The sequence below is a fragment of the Drosophila ananassae genome, chromosome 3R, assembly GCF_017639315.1.
Source record: "Drosophila ananassae strain 14024-0371.13 chromosome 3R, ASM1763931v2, whole genome shotgun sequence".
NCBI lineage: Eukaryota > Metazoa > Arthropoda > Insecta > Diptera > Drosophilidae > Drosophila > Drosophila ananassae.
This window is the reverse complement of record NC_057930.1, coordinates 24,812,013-24,828,946: the sequence shown is the minus strand read 5'-3', so window position 1 is coordinate 24,828,946 and position 16,934 is coordinate 24,812,013. Positions and strand designations below refer to the sequence as shown.

The 16,934-nt window shown below is 43.2% G+C and overlaps 6 protein-coding genes across 8 annotated transcripts; 3 read left to right on the top strand and 3 right to left on the bottom strand.

Annotated features, from left to right (window-relative positions):
• Positions 1 to 101: 101 nt before the first annotated feature.
• Positions 102 to 1,074, top strand: LOC6497929 (electron transfer flavoprotein regulatory factor 1). Its single transcript, XM_001961703.3, has 2 exons — positions 102 to 271; positions 524 to 1,074. Exons 1-2 carry the CDS (start codon positions 230 to 232, stop codon positions 737 to 739), a joined length of 258 nt encoding a protein of 85 aa, XP_001961739.1. The 5' UTR covers positions 102 to 229; the 3' UTR covers positions 740 to 1,074.
• A 568-nt stretch (positions 1,075 to 1,642) lies between these two features.
• On the bottom strand, positions 1,643 to 7,539 carry LOC6497596 (carbohydrate sulfotransferase 13). The gene is made up of 3 exons (XM_001961704.4): positions 6,992 to 7,539; positions 2,399 to 2,870; positions 1,643 to 2,335 (listed from the first exon to the last, which is right to left on the bottom strand). The coding sequence occupies exons 1-3, from the start codon at positions 7,310 to 7,312 to the stop codon at positions 2,106 to 2,108; spliced, it is 1,023 nt and encodes a 340-aa protein (XP_001961740.2). The 5' UTR covers positions 7,313 to 7,539; the 3' UTR covers positions 1,643 to 2,105.
• On the bottom strand, positions 7,326 to 9,488 carry LOC6497595. The gene is made up of 3 exons (XM_001961705.4): positions 9,037 to 9,488; positions 8,591 to 8,662; positions 7,326 to 7,718 (listed from the first exon to the last, which is right to left on the bottom strand). The coding sequence occupies exons 1-3, from the start codon at positions 9,376 to 9,378 to the stop codon at positions 7,326 to 7,328; spliced, it is 807 nt and encodes a 268-aa protein (XP_001961741.2). The 5' UTR covers positions 9,379 to 9,488.
• Positions 7,783 to 8,723, top strand: LOC6497930 (mitochondrial pyruvate carrier 2). 2 transcript variants are annotated; one of them, XM_032451893.2, is made up of 4 exons: positions 7,783 to 7,983; positions 8,033 to 8,073; positions 8,140 to 8,380; positions 8,448 to 8,723. In XM_032451893.2, the coding sequence occupies exons 1-4, from the start codon at positions 7,890 to 7,892 to the stop codon at positions 8,450 to 8,452; spliced, it is 381 nt and encodes a 126-aa protein (XP_032307784.1). In that variant the 5' UTR covers positions 7,783 to 7,889; the 3' UTR covers positions 8,453 to 8,723. The 2 variants fall into 2 exon arrangements, with proteins under 2 accessions (XP_032307784.1, XP_001961742.2); XM_001961706.3 differs by having other exon boundaries at positions 7,790 to 7,983; positions 8,443 to 8,723.
• A 36-nt stretch (positions 9,489 to 9,524) lies between the features above and the next one.
• LOC6497931 (actin-related protein 2/3 complex subunit 2) lies at positions 9,525 to 14,788 on the top strand. The gene is made up of 8 exons (XM_001961707.4): positions 9,525 to 10,161; positions 12,665 to 12,758; positions 12,823 to 12,922; positions 12,982 to 13,168; positions 13,228 to 13,448; positions 13,825 to 13,916; positions 13,975 to 14,084; positions 14,147 to 14,788. The coding sequence occupies exons 1-8, from the start codon at positions 10,088 to 10,090 to the stop codon at positions 14,172 to 14,174; spliced, it is 906 nt and encodes a 301-aa protein (XP_001961743.1). The 5' UTR covers positions 9,525 to 10,087; the 3' UTR covers positions 14,175 to 14,788.
• Positions 14,789 to 14,793: 5 nt separating this feature from the next.
• LOC6497594 (transmembrane inner ear expressed protein) lies at positions 14,794 to 15,930 on the bottom strand. Of its 2 annotated transcripts, XM_001961708.4 has the most exons (4): positions 15,687 to 15,930; positions 15,460 to 15,612; positions 15,039 to 15,110; positions 14,794 to 14,955 (listed from the first exon to the last, which is right to left on the bottom strand). In XM_001961708.4, the coding sequence occupies exons 1-3, from the start codon at positions 15,808 to 15,810 to the stop codon at positions 15,070 to 15,072; spliced, it is 318 nt and encodes a 105-aa protein (XP_001961744.2). In that variant the 5' UTR covers positions 15,811 to 15,930; the 3' UTR covers positions 14,794 to 14,955; positions 15,039 to 15,069. The 2 variants fall into 2 exon arrangements, with proteins under 2 accessions (XP_001961744.2, XP_032307785.1); XM_032451894.2 differs by lacking the exon at positions 15,039 to 15,110.
• Positions 15,931 to 16,934: the final 1,004 nt, after the last annotated feature.

Genomic DNA, 16,934 nt, shown 5'->3' with positions numbered 1-16,934 from the left:
AACACATCTCTGATCAGCTGTTTTCAAAAATCAAGATGGTATATACTAAAATCAATGTACTGCAAAGAAGGTATTTTCCTTATCGTTATCGGTATACTGATAAACGATATACCAAACTAGCTAGAACGGCATCACTGGTTTTGATTCACCTTAAAAGCTGCGGGTAGCTCTCCGAAAATTATTTCTTACCTTGCATTTAACAAACAAACAAACCTCCTGACCACTGGTGATGTCACAGCTGCGCTCGAAAGTCATTAGCCTCTACAAGCACGTAAGTTTCCTGAACACCGGAACCGGTTGCCCCGGCGGAGTTCCAGCTCCCCCACGTGCATCCCCACCCCAAAATTCCCGAAAAATGTAACCACCCCCACCTGCAGTTGCGTAAACATTATGTCGGCGTTCAAAAAGTGCACTTGCCTGCCTTTCAAATGACGTAAATGGGCTGGGTATCCAGTTGCTCGATCTTCTGGAAACTAAATCCCCGATGATTAACGAAACCCACTTCTTTGTCTCTCCCGCACAGTTGCAGTATTTGGGCCGCGAATATCCCGGCCTGAACGGGCCCCAGAAGTTCCGCAAGCAGATCCACGATGCCTTCATGAATCACAAGGACGAGCAGGACCCGAAGAAGATCGTGGCCCTGCTGGCCCAGGGACGCTACCTGGCCAAGGAGGTGGAGGCCCTCTACTCTCTGAAGAAGTATCGCACTGTGAAGCAGCGCTACAGCTACAATGACTAAGAGCCGGAGGAGTGGCGGCGATGCGGAAATCGCTTGCAAATTCAAGGACTGATGGCGAGGAGGTGGAGGCAAGCAGGTGGAGCGAAAGGAATGTGGGAATATGATATGAGTATGAGGTCGCCTTGCTTGTCGCGTACGAACGTACATATATGCATATTCTTTGGCCAAAGCTAACTCGACCCAAACACACGCAAAAATACATAAGCAGTAATATTTTCGAATGTCTTGTCAATGTCTAACTTAAAGTTGTTATTGATGCAAAACAAAAAGCTAAAAAAAAAACGAAAAACGGACGTAGCAAATAAACGAAGCAGTCATTGAATACCCAAAAAAAAGCAACCCAAATTAATTGAATGCACTGAGAAAAATGGCAGTTAAGGCATTAAGTGGCGACCTTCAACCGATCTGACCGGGAAGGGGCCCGTCAAGCACATATTTCTGCCCGCTATCTATCTATATCCGTATTAAATTTGGTGATAAAAGTATCTATCAGATATTCGCCACGTCTGCCAATGCGTTGGGCGCCTTCTTGCCGTCGCTTATTGGCAATATTGCGTATTTAAATTCATCTGACCGATGATCGTGGGTCGCCCCCGTATATATATTATATGTTTTTGTTGATAAACAACCGCGACGCCGTCGAATGGCATGAGCTTTTTTCACTCTGACGAAAAACATGAAAGCTCGCCGTAATTAAAGGGCATTTAGCATTTCAGCAAAGACTATAAATACTTGAGAGTCTTATCGGCCAGCTCTGAGACTGATAACAGGGTGCAGTGGTGTCATTGGGAAAACCGCAAGCTCATAGTAGATAGTTTTTGAAATCTAGCTTGACGTAGGCTTCCTCTGAATGGCGGCGGGATTCTAGAATCTAAAGTCTGGTGCTTCTCGAACAAGGAATACTTAGCAAGTGGAATGGCACTCCAAGGCTGATCAATATTCATTGTTTTATTGATGGGAATTGATTGGGATTTAATTCAAATATTTCGGAGAGAAATTTTAAATTAAAGTAGAGTGTATTGTAATTCGGAAATCTTTCATCAAACAGCTACAATAACTTGGAATAATATTCTATTTAAAGCTTAAAAGTATGCATTTTGATTTACTTAAACGAGTACGATTTGAATGACATCTTGTGATCTGTCATGGCAATTTCACAGTGTCATAGTGAGTAGGGCTTACTGAGTTTCTCTAGATCCTAACTAATTCCTTGCTGCTAGCCTAACTAGCCAGTGGCGGTTAACATAAGTACTTCAATATTCGCATTAAGGTAAACTAAGTTTAACAAATCACAATCTTTTCAATTGGAAAGCGCTATGGTGTTGACTTGGAAATATATAGATAGATATTGCGGAACTGGGAAGACTCATCCGAACTCGAAGCCTAGAACATCGTCCAAGCCGTAGCCGAAGAGACGGAAGTCATCCTCGTAGATCTCGTACAGCCGGCGGATGGATCCGATGGGCAAAGGATCGAAGTAGGTCCGGAGATTGGCTTTCGTGCTGGATGGCTTGTGGCCAGTGGGGAATATCAGGTTGCGGGCTCTGGCCAGGTATAATGCCAGCGCGGAATCGTCCAGTAAGGTGTCGTATTTTCCTGTTGGATTAAAAAATATTTTACTTTTGATACAAAAACCATGCCTCCATGATTCCGACTCACCCACGACGTTGTAGTTAACCACGCAGGGATTGCAGAGCTTCGTTATCACCTCCCAGTGCTCGTTGTAGTCCGACTGATTGGCCCGGCTCAGCTCCGGCGTCAGCAGGTACTGGATGAACTCTCCAAAGGTCACATCATCGCCGTTCTCTAGCGAGGCATTGCTCGCGCCTGGTCGCAGCTCCTTCACAATCTGGCGACCCACACGGGTCTGGAAGTATCGGGCGCTGGGGGAGTCGCCTTCTAGCTTGTTCCTATAGGCGGAGAGCAATCGCTCGAAGGGATGCCGCACCAGGATGAAGCGGGTGTAGTCCTCGCTCAGGACCTGTTGCTGCTCTGCTTCGGTTAGATCGTAGAACTTGGTGAACATGCCCTCGGAGTGGGCCAGGGAACCCGGAATTGCCAGCGGATCCGTCCCATTGTTCCACTTGCCCATGAGCATCATCAGAACCCTCTTCCAATTCGTGCACGCAACCTGGAAAACGCAGATTTGTAAACAAAATATTAAATATATGATAATTTTTTATTTTGATAATTTAAAAACATAAACATAATAGAATACTATACGAATATATAGAATATTTTTTTGCACATGTGCCAGCTTTAGAAGTATATAAAATGGGTTATTCATATCCGATTGTCGATCGGAATACCTTAAATGATTTGTGGATAGATTCTCCGCCGATCTGCATCAAAATCTAGAAACGAAATATTTTTTATATTTTTTGTCAATTTTCCTTCGAAATCTAGCAGGAGGGAGCTGGAGGGGCAATATGGCCCCAAGAATAGGCTATATCTTTGCCGATTCACATCCTATTTTTGAGCGGAATACCTTAAACGATTTGTAGATCGATTCTCCGTCGATCTGGATCAAAATCTAGAAACGAAATATTTTTTAGATTTTTTGTCAAATTTTCTGATGGGTCCCCTTCGAAATCCAGCAGGAGGGAGCTGGAGGGACAGTATGGCCCCAAGGGAAGGCCATATCTTTGCCGATACCCATCCGATTCTTGAGCGGAATACCTTAAACGAATTGTGGATCGATTCTCCGTTGATCTGCGTCAAAATCTAGAAACGAAATATATTTTAGATTTTTTGTCAAATTTTCTGATGGGTCCCCTTCGAAATCCAGCATGAGGGAGCTGGAGGGACAGTATGGCCCCAAGAGAAGGCCATATCTTTGCCGATACCCATCCGATTCTTGAGAGAAATACCTTAAACGAATTGTGGATCGATTCTCCGCCGATCTGCATCAAAATCTAGAAACGCAATATTTTTTAGATTTTTTGTCAAATTTTCTGATGGGTCCCCTTCGAAATCCAGCATGAGGGAGCTGGAGGGACAGTATGGCCCCAAGATTAGGCTATATCTTTACCGATTCACATCCGATTCTTAAGCGGTATACCTTAAACGATTTGTGGATCGATTCTCCGTCGATCTGCATCAAAATCTAGAAACGCTATATTTTTTTGATTTTTTGTCAAATTTTCTGATGTATCCCCTTCAAAATCCAGCAGAAGGGAGCTGGAGGGACAATATGGCCCCAAGAGAAGGCCATATCTTTGCCGATACCCATCCGATTCTGGAGCCGAATACCTTAAGCGAATGTACATTCATTCCCCGCCCATCTGCACCAAAACTTATACACAAAAATTTGCTTAATATTCTAAGTAGTGAGGAATGTTTAAATTTGCTCAAGAAACCAATGAATTATGAGGTTTTTGTGTGATTCATAATTTTTTTTGGGGAACTGGCATGAGGCCTTAAAAGCCGAAAACCACCGAGCGACAAGACGTATCAGCCCTTTATGGTTAGATAATTTTCTGACGAAGTTCTACGCAGGTGTCATCCTGCACACTCATTTGAAAACTATTTCTTATCATTGACGCCTTTCGTTGTGATTTTTTGATTAACAGAAAGTAGGTGGGATTGTAAGTTCCTTAAATTTAATAAAATCAATCTAAAAATGTTTTCGATGTGAAATTTCTTTCCAAATTTAGTCCAGTATCGGGTTAAGCTCGAATGAAAGACGAAAAAAGACCGGTTGGAGGTTCGCTGAAGAAACCCGAGTCGGGTCTGAAACATAAGCTCTCTGATATCTTGGTCAAGTACCACATGAGACAAGTGACCCCCCATTAAAATGAGTTTTTCATTACACTTTTTTTTGCGACTCGGCGAGTTTTAATCGTGAAATGAAATCTCTTTCGAGAGTGCGATGAGTTGAATCACTTTAGTCTTAATTGGCCACTGCAGTAAATTATAAATTTCGCCTTAAAATCTACCCCTGATTTTCCTCCTCAACGGAGGTCAAGTCGTTGAAGTTAACTAAGAAAACCTAGAAACAACAAACGTATGTATCTGAAGGCATATATATTCATAGATACAGATACGTGAATACATAGAGTTGGACGGACGGGCAATGTGCCGAGCGTAATTAAACAATGCAAAAACATTTCACATTACAAAAGCAAACATTTTGGAATGAATTAGGTAGGTAGGAAAGTGACGAAAAACACATAAATATACAAAACCCCAAAGCCACAAGGTTGGCAGATGTCGAATTTTTTGGTTTGGAGTGAAATGACAGACTGTTGTTTTAAAAGAAAACACCAGTCTTTCAATCAGTTTTAAGGATGTGGGCGGATCTAATTAGTCATACTGTTTATTTATTTTTGGGCAAGACTTAGGATCAAAGGTAGTCCGCTTTAGCACCTCTTTAGGTAAAGATTTTCGAGATATTATTTCAAAAGTATTTGAATGCGTAAGCAATATTAAAAGTTAACAAAACGTAACGCAATTTCATGATGACCATTAAAGCAACACGCGATGGAGGCATAAAATTCCAACCCATAGTGGCGAGCCCCCCACTTAGGAGGCAGAGTAGGAGGGGCGGCAGTGCTCCCGGGGCTATTGGCCAAGGGTAAACATATACCATTTACGACTTCATGGAAGAACGAGTTGAGAAAATGCCGGACTATAGCGTGATCTTGATGAGGGACTAGCGAGAATGGAACTGCTCCAGCAATCCCCCCTTCTAATGGGCGGTGAAATCGAAACCAGTTACTCCCATGTCCCATAGTAGTCATTGAAGAAATGGCAAGATAATGGGTGACGAGCCACTCGGGTGGCATGTTCACCAGGCACACGCCCCTCCAAGGCCGTGGAGTACCTCGCTAGTAGAGTCCTCCATTCGAATTATGATAATGGGAGTGGGAGCTGAACTTTATAATTAACTAAAAGTTTTCACAAGACAGATACTAGTACTTAGAATGATTGGCAATCTAAATCTATACAAATTCCCAATTGGAAATGGGTTCAAAGGTCGACGGCAACATGAAACACCAAGCTATTTTGGAAGCCCACTTCACCCAGCACACCTTCAAACACATGGGGAACCGGCACCTGGTAATCTAATCTCATAGTTTTTGGTTTGATGGTCTCCAATAACTTATTGGCTGATAAGGAAAAGCCTGTAAGGCCCGCTTCCTCTGCCTGATTTCCTCCAGAGTTTAATTTCCTAATCCAATTAATTGAAATGACGTTCGAGAGCGACCCTCTCGGGGCCCAGAAAGTAATCTCCATGCCATTAAATTCTATATTTAAATGAAGCTTATCAAGAAATGTCCAAGGGAGAGAAACATTAGACCCCAAGTGCCATTAAAATCCAGATTGAAGAATTTGGCCATCAACTTTGGAATAACAAATTTGCGCATTAATTAAAAGTGGATGGGTCGCTAGGAGTCGCGCCACATAATGGAGCGCTTAAATCGCCTGAAATCAGCAATATATATAAGGGTATATAACGCTGACATGTGCACAGAGTGTCTGCCCCGATAAGCCCAGAAGTGCGGGCTTAGCTATCAAATTCCCTCGCCCTGGAAGCCACTCTATAAATCTAAACTCATAAGTCGCACTATTGAGGACTGCATTTCATTGAGCACCTGTCTGGTATACGACCTGGTACTCAATTTGTTATTTTCTCAAAGTGCTGGTTAGGTAAACAAATTCATGTTGTTGCCTCAAACGGCGGCACGATCCACTACATAAGCTCAGCATGTGCTGCCAACGCAGGGCAGAAGAGCGGCCAAAACGAGTTTCTATAAACAAAGTATCTCAGAACATTAGGATGACACAGATGCCGATTTTTGACTTATGTTTGTTGGGACAGCACATGGTAACCGGCCAACACCGAGGCAGCTTTTAAGAAGATTTGATTTTCTGATAGTTATGGACCTGAAGTGGCTGTTGAACAATAAGATTTGCGGTTTGATTTGTCGTTCTACAAGTTCGATTTCCGTTATCACAATAACACAAACAGTCAAACAGTATTGATTTTAATTGAGGAATTAGAATACTAATAATACAGATTAACTGTGTGGCTAGTTAATTACACCTTAACGACTACCTAGAACAGATTACTGGTGATCACTGATCACCACTCAGTTGCAGTTGCAACGTATAATTAAGACCCGTCTCGAAAGGCCAACTTTAATCTAAACTTTGTGCTGAATATGTAAAAGTGACCCGACTGTCTGGTTATTTAATTTACTGAGCTTCACTGAGTTTTTCATAAAATACGCCATGCTGGATTACTACCTTTGGCACGTAGCAGTAGAGCAACTTGTGCTCCTTGTCCACGATCATGTGGTCCATTTGCAGGTCGGTGAGATCGTTCACCGTCTGATGATGCTGGCCGAGGAGCTCGCATTCCCGCTGCATGAACTCCTGCCGTTGGATGTTGATCGTCTGGGTCAGCTCCAGGCTTTGGCGGGTGATCTTGACATTATTGTTGTTGCCATCCTCGAACGGCAAGCCGGCGGAGAGAGTGATCAGGAGCGAAATGCAAAGCGAAAGCCAAACCAGTTGATCCATAATGCACTGGCCCCGAATCCGGCCCGAATTTCGGTCACTGCTCATTTATTTTATGGCATTAACTCTGCCGCTGGCGCCCGAAATACTTGACGCGATGGGCAAACTTAAGAGTGGTCGCGTTCTCAATGCCCAGCTCTCGAAGGGTGGTCCTGCCCTTGGATCCTCGATCGTCAATCGGCTGAGACTTGTCCACGTTGAACAGGCAGAAACAGCGCCATAGAAATCGCCACGATACGAACGCGCGGTGATCGTGCCCGTTGCGCCGAGCGGAGTGAACTAACTCGCCAGTGGAGCTGGTGGAAACATGTTCCTCATGCTTGGCGTCTTCGGTAATTCCACGACGCCTAAGACGCTCTTCGTGCCGCTCCCGATGCTTGCGCCTGTGCTGGGCCAGAGAGATATTGGCAATAGCCCTCTTCAAATGAGCGATCGTCGGCTCTGGCTGGTGGAGCTGCAAATCAAAATATGAAAAAAGATTAGAGAGCAGAGTAACTTACACTAAACAAACTCAATCTATATACTAATTATCCTGCCAACATTAATTCCAATTTAGGCAGATCAGGGTTGACCTTGGAAAAATATTCAAAATTAATGAAAGTATTCCTTTGTCGAAATTCGAGTTATGAGACCTTTCTTTCGCATCTATGGCGACATTATTCGGCACGCCGACAGACTGGTTCCGGGCATGATGAGGCCCATGTGGCTATCAGCTACTGGTAAGAATGATCCAGCGGTATTCATTCATAATTTTGAATCTTTTCTCAGGTCCGCGAACTGTTTTTTTCTGGGGACCTGCTATGAAATGGGTAGGTTTCTTAATTCTAAAGGAAATAGTATTTTAATTTCAGGTTTTGCCTGCAATTTGTAAACAGTGTGTCGTTTTGGCGGGATTGATCGATGTCCTTGCGCGACCACCACATCTTATATCCCAGAAACAGAGTCTTGTCCTGGCGTTAAGCGGTGTCCTTTGGTCGCGATGGTCGTTGGTCATCAAGCCAAAAAATTACAGCTACTTGGCATGCAACGCTGTGCTGTCGGTGTCTCAGTGCATGCTCCTTTGGCGGAGCCTTAATTCGGAGTGGAAAAAGTGGCAAGACGAAAAAGCGCACATAGGTTGGCTGCCTGACCTACTTTCTCCTAACGCTCTATGTACATTGACTGACTATTGATTTCAGAGCAGCCTGACTATGTGGAGAAGAGAGCTGGATGGCCCTTTCGACTCTTTGTGGATTGAAATTCCTGTCTTATCAATTGCTTAATTGCCGGGGTCATGGTGGGTGATTGAAAACAGGTGCAGTTACTGGGAGGAGAGTGGATGCATACCACCACTGTAAGAGTGCTGAGTCCGTCCCGCTGTACGTGGATCGTTGTGGCCTGTCCCTCGGCGATGGCTATCTAGAATTACGAAATTGATAAATATAATAAAAGTTGTGTGCATTGGGAGCGCTTAACGGTAGCGGAGATGTCTGTCAATTAGCACCCCTAGATGATCGGCAGTAGGTCAGTGGCCAGTGACGAAAGAATCGCCAGAACGAGCCATCTCAAGGTGCTAATTGCAGCCGGTTCTGGTTGATTCCATAGGCCGATTCAATTGGATTGGATTGGGTTAGATTGGATTTCAAACAAATGACGTCAAGTGCAGTAACCTATATTGGCATTGTCGTGGAATTGGTCTAGTTGTGTCAATCTAGATTAGCACTTCAATTGCAAATGGATAATCAGCCTGGGAAGTTCCAACTCATAAGCCCCCTGATTCTTTCCAAACTTACCTCCCCCAGAAGCTCCGTTGAAGTGATGTCGTGCGGAATGTCCGAGAGAGTGCTGAAGTTCTCGAGGATGTGTCTCAGTTCCCGGGAAGTGCTGGCCAGCATGGCATTGTGTTCGGATTGGTCAAAGTCATTGCGAACTCGGCGGGCTGAGGGCACGCTTCTACGGCGCCCAGAATTCTTCCGCTTGCCCAGGATCTTCTCGTTGTTGTTCCTTGCTTGTCTTACGGCTTTCTTTCGCAGATTGGTCGGCATTGCCTGGAGCTTCTTATAAGTCAAAGCGGAGCTCCTTGATGTCCTGCGCCTTTCCCTATAGGGAGAGCTTTCTCTTCGATGCCGGTCCATTGTTTATTGGTTTTTTTTTTTTGAAGCCTTAAAGCCGGTAAACGATTTGTTTATCAATTGTTATTATTTTCTTCGATAACAAAAAATACCGATAGGCCCAACAGCTGACTGAGCCAGATCTGGTAGCACTCCTTATTAAAGGTAGCCATGCCGTTGCCAGAGTTGCCTCTGCCGCATTCTATCGATATCGATATCCAGCCTCACTTTTCCACCCACGTTTTTGTTATAATTTAATAAGATTTGCGGCCCGAGACCTATTTTTTGCGGCGTCCCCGGCAAGAGAGTGATACGAGGCATTGCTAAATCATCGGGGGAGAAGCGGATAACAGGGGAAAACTGAATTTTTAGCTTGTCCGGAACCTGCGGTGGTCGAGTGCATGCGAGTGTTGGAATTCGCTAGTGTGAGGAGAAGAATGTGTGTGTGCGTGTGACGGACGACCAAAAAAGCCGACATCACCGCCCATATTTGTTGTTGATTCATTAAAACGCACACAGAGGGGCCCCCAGCGATGCGCCAGTGTTGGTGAGTTGGAGCAGCTCCCCATCTCGCTCCCGCACGTCGCCACTGCCAGCCAGTCAGCCAGCCAGCCAGAAGAAACAGTTAGCTCAGAAAGAGCGCAGGGAGCGGTGGAAGAAGTCAACGGCAACGTCATAAAATTTGTCATCGGTTTTTTGGTTTTTTTCAAAACCATAATTATATCAGAGCACCATGATCCTGCTGGAAATCAATAACAGGATTATTGAGGAGACGCTCCTGGTCAAGTACCGCAACGCTAAAGCCGGGTAAGTACTCCTTCCCCCTCTCTCTTAGCCCTCGAACTTAAGTACCGTAAATGTGACCCGTTAGCTCCACCATTTTGCTTTATCTAGTTTGCCTGCATTCCCCACCGTTATCACAGGTCGTCGATTTCCTTATCAGCTTAGCCTGCCACTCTCTCTCTCCCGCTCTCTCTGGCTCCCTCTCTCTTTGTTTGTGGGGATAAATTTCGGGTGTGGAGCCCTCGTCGTCGGCGGCCTCTCTCTCTCGCTCGCCCCCCCACCCCCCGTCCGGCGTTTGTTAATTTATTATCGCAGCTCGTTTATCGCATCATTGGTGCATCATACACGTAATTGACTCATCGCCTAGCGCTGGAGAGCCAAGCGGATCACCCCCAAGCCAGGGAGTTGCTCAAATCTCGATCTTCTGGCCTGCAGTGACTTGGAACTAGGGCTCCCCTAAACACCACTTCAGTCTTATTATCTTAAAATTAAAAATATATATATTTAGGCTGTGATATCTGGAGTCAAAGTGGCAGAATCTGCAAACTTGTAGCGATTCTGTCTCAAAAACTCCTAAAGAAAAGCCACAAGACGAACGGCATCCTGAATAGTTCCTCATATTATATCAGATGACTTGTGTTCGACTACATCCAGGACTCTAAAGATCCTCCTCAAGGGAGACAAAGTTTACATGTTGAAGTCTTAAGAATCTCCTTCGTGTCTACAAAGCTCCAAGATTAAAAATAAGTACGAACGGCACATCCTTTGTAATGAATCATATTACAATAGACGACTTGAGTTTGAATACAATATCCCTAAGGTGTCAAAGTGGTAAGGTATCATGTCCTGGAGTCAAAGTGGCACTTCTCGGAACACCCCTCCGATCTGTGTCTCAAAAACTCCAAAACTAACCTAAATACGGACGGCATCCTGAATAATTATTCATATTATTTCAGATGACTTGTGTCTGCGTACAAGTTTCAAGAAATTCCTAGAACATCCTGGAGTCAAAGTGGCATTTTTGGGAACTCTTATCCGATCTGTGTCTCAAATACTCCAATAACAACCAAGACGAACGGCATCCTGAATAGATCATCGTACTATATCAGATGACTTGTGTTCGTGTACATCCTACTCCTTTCAGACCACATTCTGGAGACAAAGTTTACATGTTGAAGTCCATAGAATCTTCCTCGTGTCTACAACGCTCCTAGAACAGCCTCCAACTCGAACGGCACATCCTCTGTAATGAATTATATTTCAGTAGACGACTTGTGTTTGAGTACAACAGTTCCAATGGCATGTCCTGGAGTCAAAGTGGCACTTTTCGGAATACCCTTCTGATTTGTGTCTCAAAAACTCCCAGAAAAACTAGTGAGACGAACGGCATCCTGAATAGTTCCTTGTATTATATCAGATGACTTGTGTTCGCCGACATCCGATACTCTAGAGATCCTCCCCAAGGGAGACAAAGTTTACATGTTGAAGTCTTTAGAATCTTCTCCGTGTCTACAACGCTCCAAGATTAAAAATAAGTACGAACGGCACATCCTTTGCAATGAATTATATTACAATAGACGACTTGTGTTTGAATACATTATCCTTAAGGTATATCCTGTATCCTGGAGTCAAAGTGGCATTTATGGGAACTCTTATCCGATTTGTGTCTCAAATACTCCAAAACAAACTAGTGAGACGGACGGCATCCTGAATAATGTATCCTATTATATCAGATGACTTGTGTTCGTCTACATTCTACCCCTTTTAAGATCTCTTTGTGGAGACAAAGTTTACATGTTGAAGTCCTTACAATCTTCCTCGTGTCTACAACGCTCCTAGAACAGCCCCCAACTCGAACGGCACATCCTCTGTAATGAATCATATTACAATAGACGACTTGTGTTTGAGTACATTATCCCTAAAAGTATGTCCTGGAGTCAAAGTGGCACATTTTGGAGTCCCCTTTCGATCTGTGTCTCAAAAACTCCAAAACTAAACCAAATACGGACGGCATCCTGAATAATTATTCATATTATGTCAGATGACTTGTGTCTGCGTACAGAACTCTAATAAATGATTAAAAAAAATACAATTCTGGAGTCAAAGTGGCATATTTGCGCATTATCCTCTCATCTGTGTCTCAAAAACTCCCAGATTAAGTTTCTAGACGAACGGCATCCTGAATAATCCCCATATTATATCAGATGACTTGTGTTCGACTACAACTCTTGTCATTATCAGAGTGAGGGAGCTATTTTATGGCATATTTTAGATCACTTCCCTATGATGTGTGTGAGTTTCTCCCAAAAGCATATCCGGCAAACTAGCTTCGAATCATTTTTGAACAAAAACTTGTTTGCAAACAATGAAATTTATTCAAAAAATGGTAGAAATAACTAAAGACCCTTGTTTATATGCGTAGTATATGTTGAATTCGTTGAGCTAATCATGTTATTACGGGCTTTTGCGATAAGATATGACAGCAATGGACAAAAATGACTAATAACCGATCCTATTCTCTTTGCAGACTGAAGCCGGAGTCGATAGACATAAGAATAGCAGACTTTGACGGGGTGCTCTATCACATTTCCAACGTGAATGGCGATAAAACGAAAGTGCGAGTAAGTATTTAAAAATATTGACTTTCTGGTAAGTCTCTCTAATACCTACCTCTTCCATTTATAGATCAGCATATCGCTGAAGTTCTACAAACAGCTGCAAGAGCACGGAGCCGACGAGTTGCTGAAGCGTGAATATGGTAGTCTGCTGACTGACACGGAAGAAGGTGTGCTCCCCACAGCCGCTATACTTTATAAAAAGTTAATTACTCTTTACCTTCTGCAGGCTACAATGTGTCTGTACTTATCAATCTGGAAGAAATACCAGAAGACTGGGAGCAAATTGCCAAGAGAATCGGTCTGCTGAAGCGAAACTGCTTTGCCAGCGTCTTTGAGAAGTATTTCGACTTTCAGGAGCAGGGCGAAGAGGGCCAAAAGCGGGCCGTAATTAACTATCGCAACGATGAGACTTTGTAAGAAATCTGAATCAGATTTTATGAGAAAAAATAGCTTATAATCTGATTATCTTCAGGTATGTGGAGGCGAAGCCCGATCGTGTCACCGTCGTCTTCAGCACCATTTTCCGCGACGAGGACGATGTCATTATCGGCAAAGTATTCATGCAGGAATTGAGGGAAGGTCGCCGCGCCTCGCATACGGCGCCGCAGGTGCTCTTCTCGCATCGGGAACCGCCACTGGAATTGGCCAATACGGATGCCAGAGTGGGCGACAATATTGGCTATGTCACATTTGGTGGGTTTGGGGAGATAGGGTACATGTTAACATGTTACATGTTAAAGTTACGAGTCTTTCTTGTGCCTACAATGCTCCGAAAGTAATGCTAGACAAACGGCATCCTGGGCAATCGCAAATATTGCCCCAGACGACTTGTGTTTGTCTACAAAGTACCCTTAGATCCAGTTTTTGGGGAGTAAAAGTGGCATGCTTCGAGAACTCCTATGATTTATGTCTCAAGTGCTCCAAGAGTAATCCCAAAGACGGACGGCATCCTGAATAATAATCATATTATAGCAGATGACTTGTGTTCGTGTACAATACTTAGCTCTTAAAGTGCTTAATTATAAGTCTCTTATTTATGATTATTAATTATAATTCCACTTTGTTGCAGTGCTCTTCCCACGACACACCAACAAAGAAACAAGGGACAATACCATCAACCTAATACACATGTTCCGAGATTATTTGCACTACCACATCAAGGTTGGTAGTATTTGGGTTCTAAATTAATTAAAATAACTAAGTAAATATCTCTTTGTAGTGTTCAAAGGCTTATATTCATTCGCGCATGCGTGCAAAAACCTCGGACTTCCTGAAGGTTCTAAACCGTGCCAGGCCAGAGCCCAAAAATACGGAGAAGAAAACTATAACGTAAGTGGAGATAGTTTAAATAATTATAAAATATGATTTGCTAATTATATTTTATCTTACAGGGGGAGAACATTCAAACGCATTGAATGATGTGTTCAGTATACTTAGTTGCTTTTATATAAATTTAAAAAACAAAACAAAAATAAACAAAAAATGTATTAAAATGCGAAATCCGAACATCAATTTGGCCAAGCAATGAAAATCCGACAACAATTATAAACTAGATCAACAAATAATAATAATATTAACAAGAAAGAAAGTATTCCAAAACAGAAAATTAAGGCTAAAATGTAAGCTCAGCATCATAATGAACAAAAGAATTAATAGTTACGCGTTAATAATTGAATAATTGTGTGTGTTGTTGTCCAGTCAGCGTCCAAATCCGTGTCTCCGCCAATTTGTTAAAGTCACTAACCAAGTCAGAGTCCCAGCAGCATAACCATTGGAAACCAATTAATATTAAACTTAAGTGAAACATGAGAATTATAATAAGCCCCTACCTACCATGTCAAAGCGAAATGGAACCAACTTGTTATATATAGTTGCAATCCCGATCCCCAGACTTAGCCTATATGTGTAGAAAACGCATTTAAAAAAACGTAAAAGTCGAAATTAAAACTTAAAAGCCAACCTTTGATACATCAAGCAATCCCAAAAACGGAATTAATAAAAACGATTGAATCAAATTGCAATATAAAAACTAATCTTATTCGTTTGTGTGTATAATTTATTAATTTATTTTATTAGCAGGTCCTTAAACTACGGCACAATACTATAGGCACTTAGATCTTAAACTTAACATTCTGCTTCTCGTTCATGCTCTCCATGCTGGCCTGCAGATTCAGATACTCGTTCTGGATGTGGGCGCAAACTGAAAGGATGAAGGATAAGGATAATCAGGAGCATAGCCAGGACTAACTTTTAGGTCTGATAGTTGTGGAGAGTGCTACTTACAGTGGCAGTGTTCTTGCGAAAGTGATGGCCCTTAGGGATCATCGTACTGCTCCAATTTGATATAAGCAAGTGCTGTGACAGAGAAGTGGCGGGCAGGATGGATAGAAACAGTGAGAAATGATTACTTCTAATGGAGTATCCCTTGTTATCCCTACTCTTTTTCCTCAGTGTGGCATTAACTAGCGTGCAACAAGAGTAGCCAGCTGGAGGAGTCGTTTATCATTTTTTTTTTTTTTTATATACAAATGCGTGGGTGGCTTGTGTGGGTGGGATGGGGGCTGGAGGAGGAGGAGCTCCCAGACAGGAAAAGGGCTTGGCTCGCATTAGGGTGACAGCGAAACTGGGACAGTTGGTACACAAAACTTCTACACGGTGTGTATGCGTATGTACAGTGGGTTAATAATTCTATTCCTCCCCTTACCCTTCTGCAGGTCCATGTCGTCCATTTCGGAGTTCTTGATCTGCTGGAGCTTCTCGCGGAACTTCTTGGTGATCTGCTTGCGCTGGTAGTCCGCCTCGATCTCCTGCTTGGTGCGTGGAATCCGGAATCGCATGCAGCAACAGACCATAACCGCTGTTGGTTAGAACCATAACCGGGTTAGGTTATATTATTCTGTAGTCCCTGGTCCCTACTCCCCAGCCACTCACTTATTCCCATTAGAATGCCCAACACGGTGGCGATGATGTGCCATACACGGAATCCGGCAATGGCCTCCTTTTCCAGCCACACTTCCTTCGGGTCGATGTCGAAGATGTCCGTATCGTCGTCCATATTTTTTTCCTGCGGATCCTGCGGAGTTGCTCCCGTGGTACGTGTGGCCACCTTGCCAATCCAGTTTCAACTGCTAGCTGGCCTGGCTCACCTCCTGGCTGGTCCGTGGCTCGCAAATTAGTTGGTGAGGGAGGCGTGGCCCCACACACTCCCTCCAAAAAAAAAAAAAAATGTAATACGGGGGTGTAGCCATGTGGCGGACAAAATGGCAAACTTGTAAAATAACAAACAAAGGAGTCCTCCCCCTGCCCAGGACACGGCTGGAAAGTGAAAATGTAATGATACATATTTTAGTGTTTTCAGGACAGGATTTGCCATCAAGTTCAGTTTGGAAGGATTTTAGAAATTCAAAATACATTTTTTAATATTTTTGAATAGAAATAAAGTGTATTTTATGGGAATTTATACATCTGAGACTCCTAATAGAATATTTATGGATTTGGACCAATTTAGTCCTTAATCCGCTCCTGGACAGCCCTTAGTCCATTGTGGCTTTGAATGACAACAAACTCGACTCGAATCCAAGAAACTGGGTGCGGCGGTGCCGCGTGCCTCTGGATAAAGTCCCATTCGCTTGGCATACCGAAAGTAGCTGGGGCAGCGATAGGACCCAGGACCCGGAGTCGTGTCCTCCCCCAACAAAGGACAACATGCATATGGTTAGTTAGACGCCCTGCTGGTCACACCCAATTGGATCGGTTAGTTCGGTGGCTCGCTGAGATAGTAGCTGCAAAGTCTGGGCCGGAATTCGGAGGCGTCCGTATACGGACTAATGACTGTGACATTTAAGGGATGGCTCCAGGAATTAGGTGATTGCAATTACTTGTCTGTTGTCGGGGCTGTTTGTTATGAAAAATAAGAAATGTCCTTGCGGGTGCTAATTTAGAGAAATAAATTTGCATAATAAATTACTTGTAGATACTTTTAGACTAACGTTCTTCATAACATATGTTATATATTATTTATAATTTAAATTAAATTTTATCTATAAAAACTGTGTAATTTAGGTTTTTAAAATCAAGAAATAATTTAAAATAAACGTTACAAAGTTATCGATTGGTGGCGCCACCTATCTTTGGCGTTAGATCATATCGAGCGTTATCGTAATCCGTTCACAACGGAAA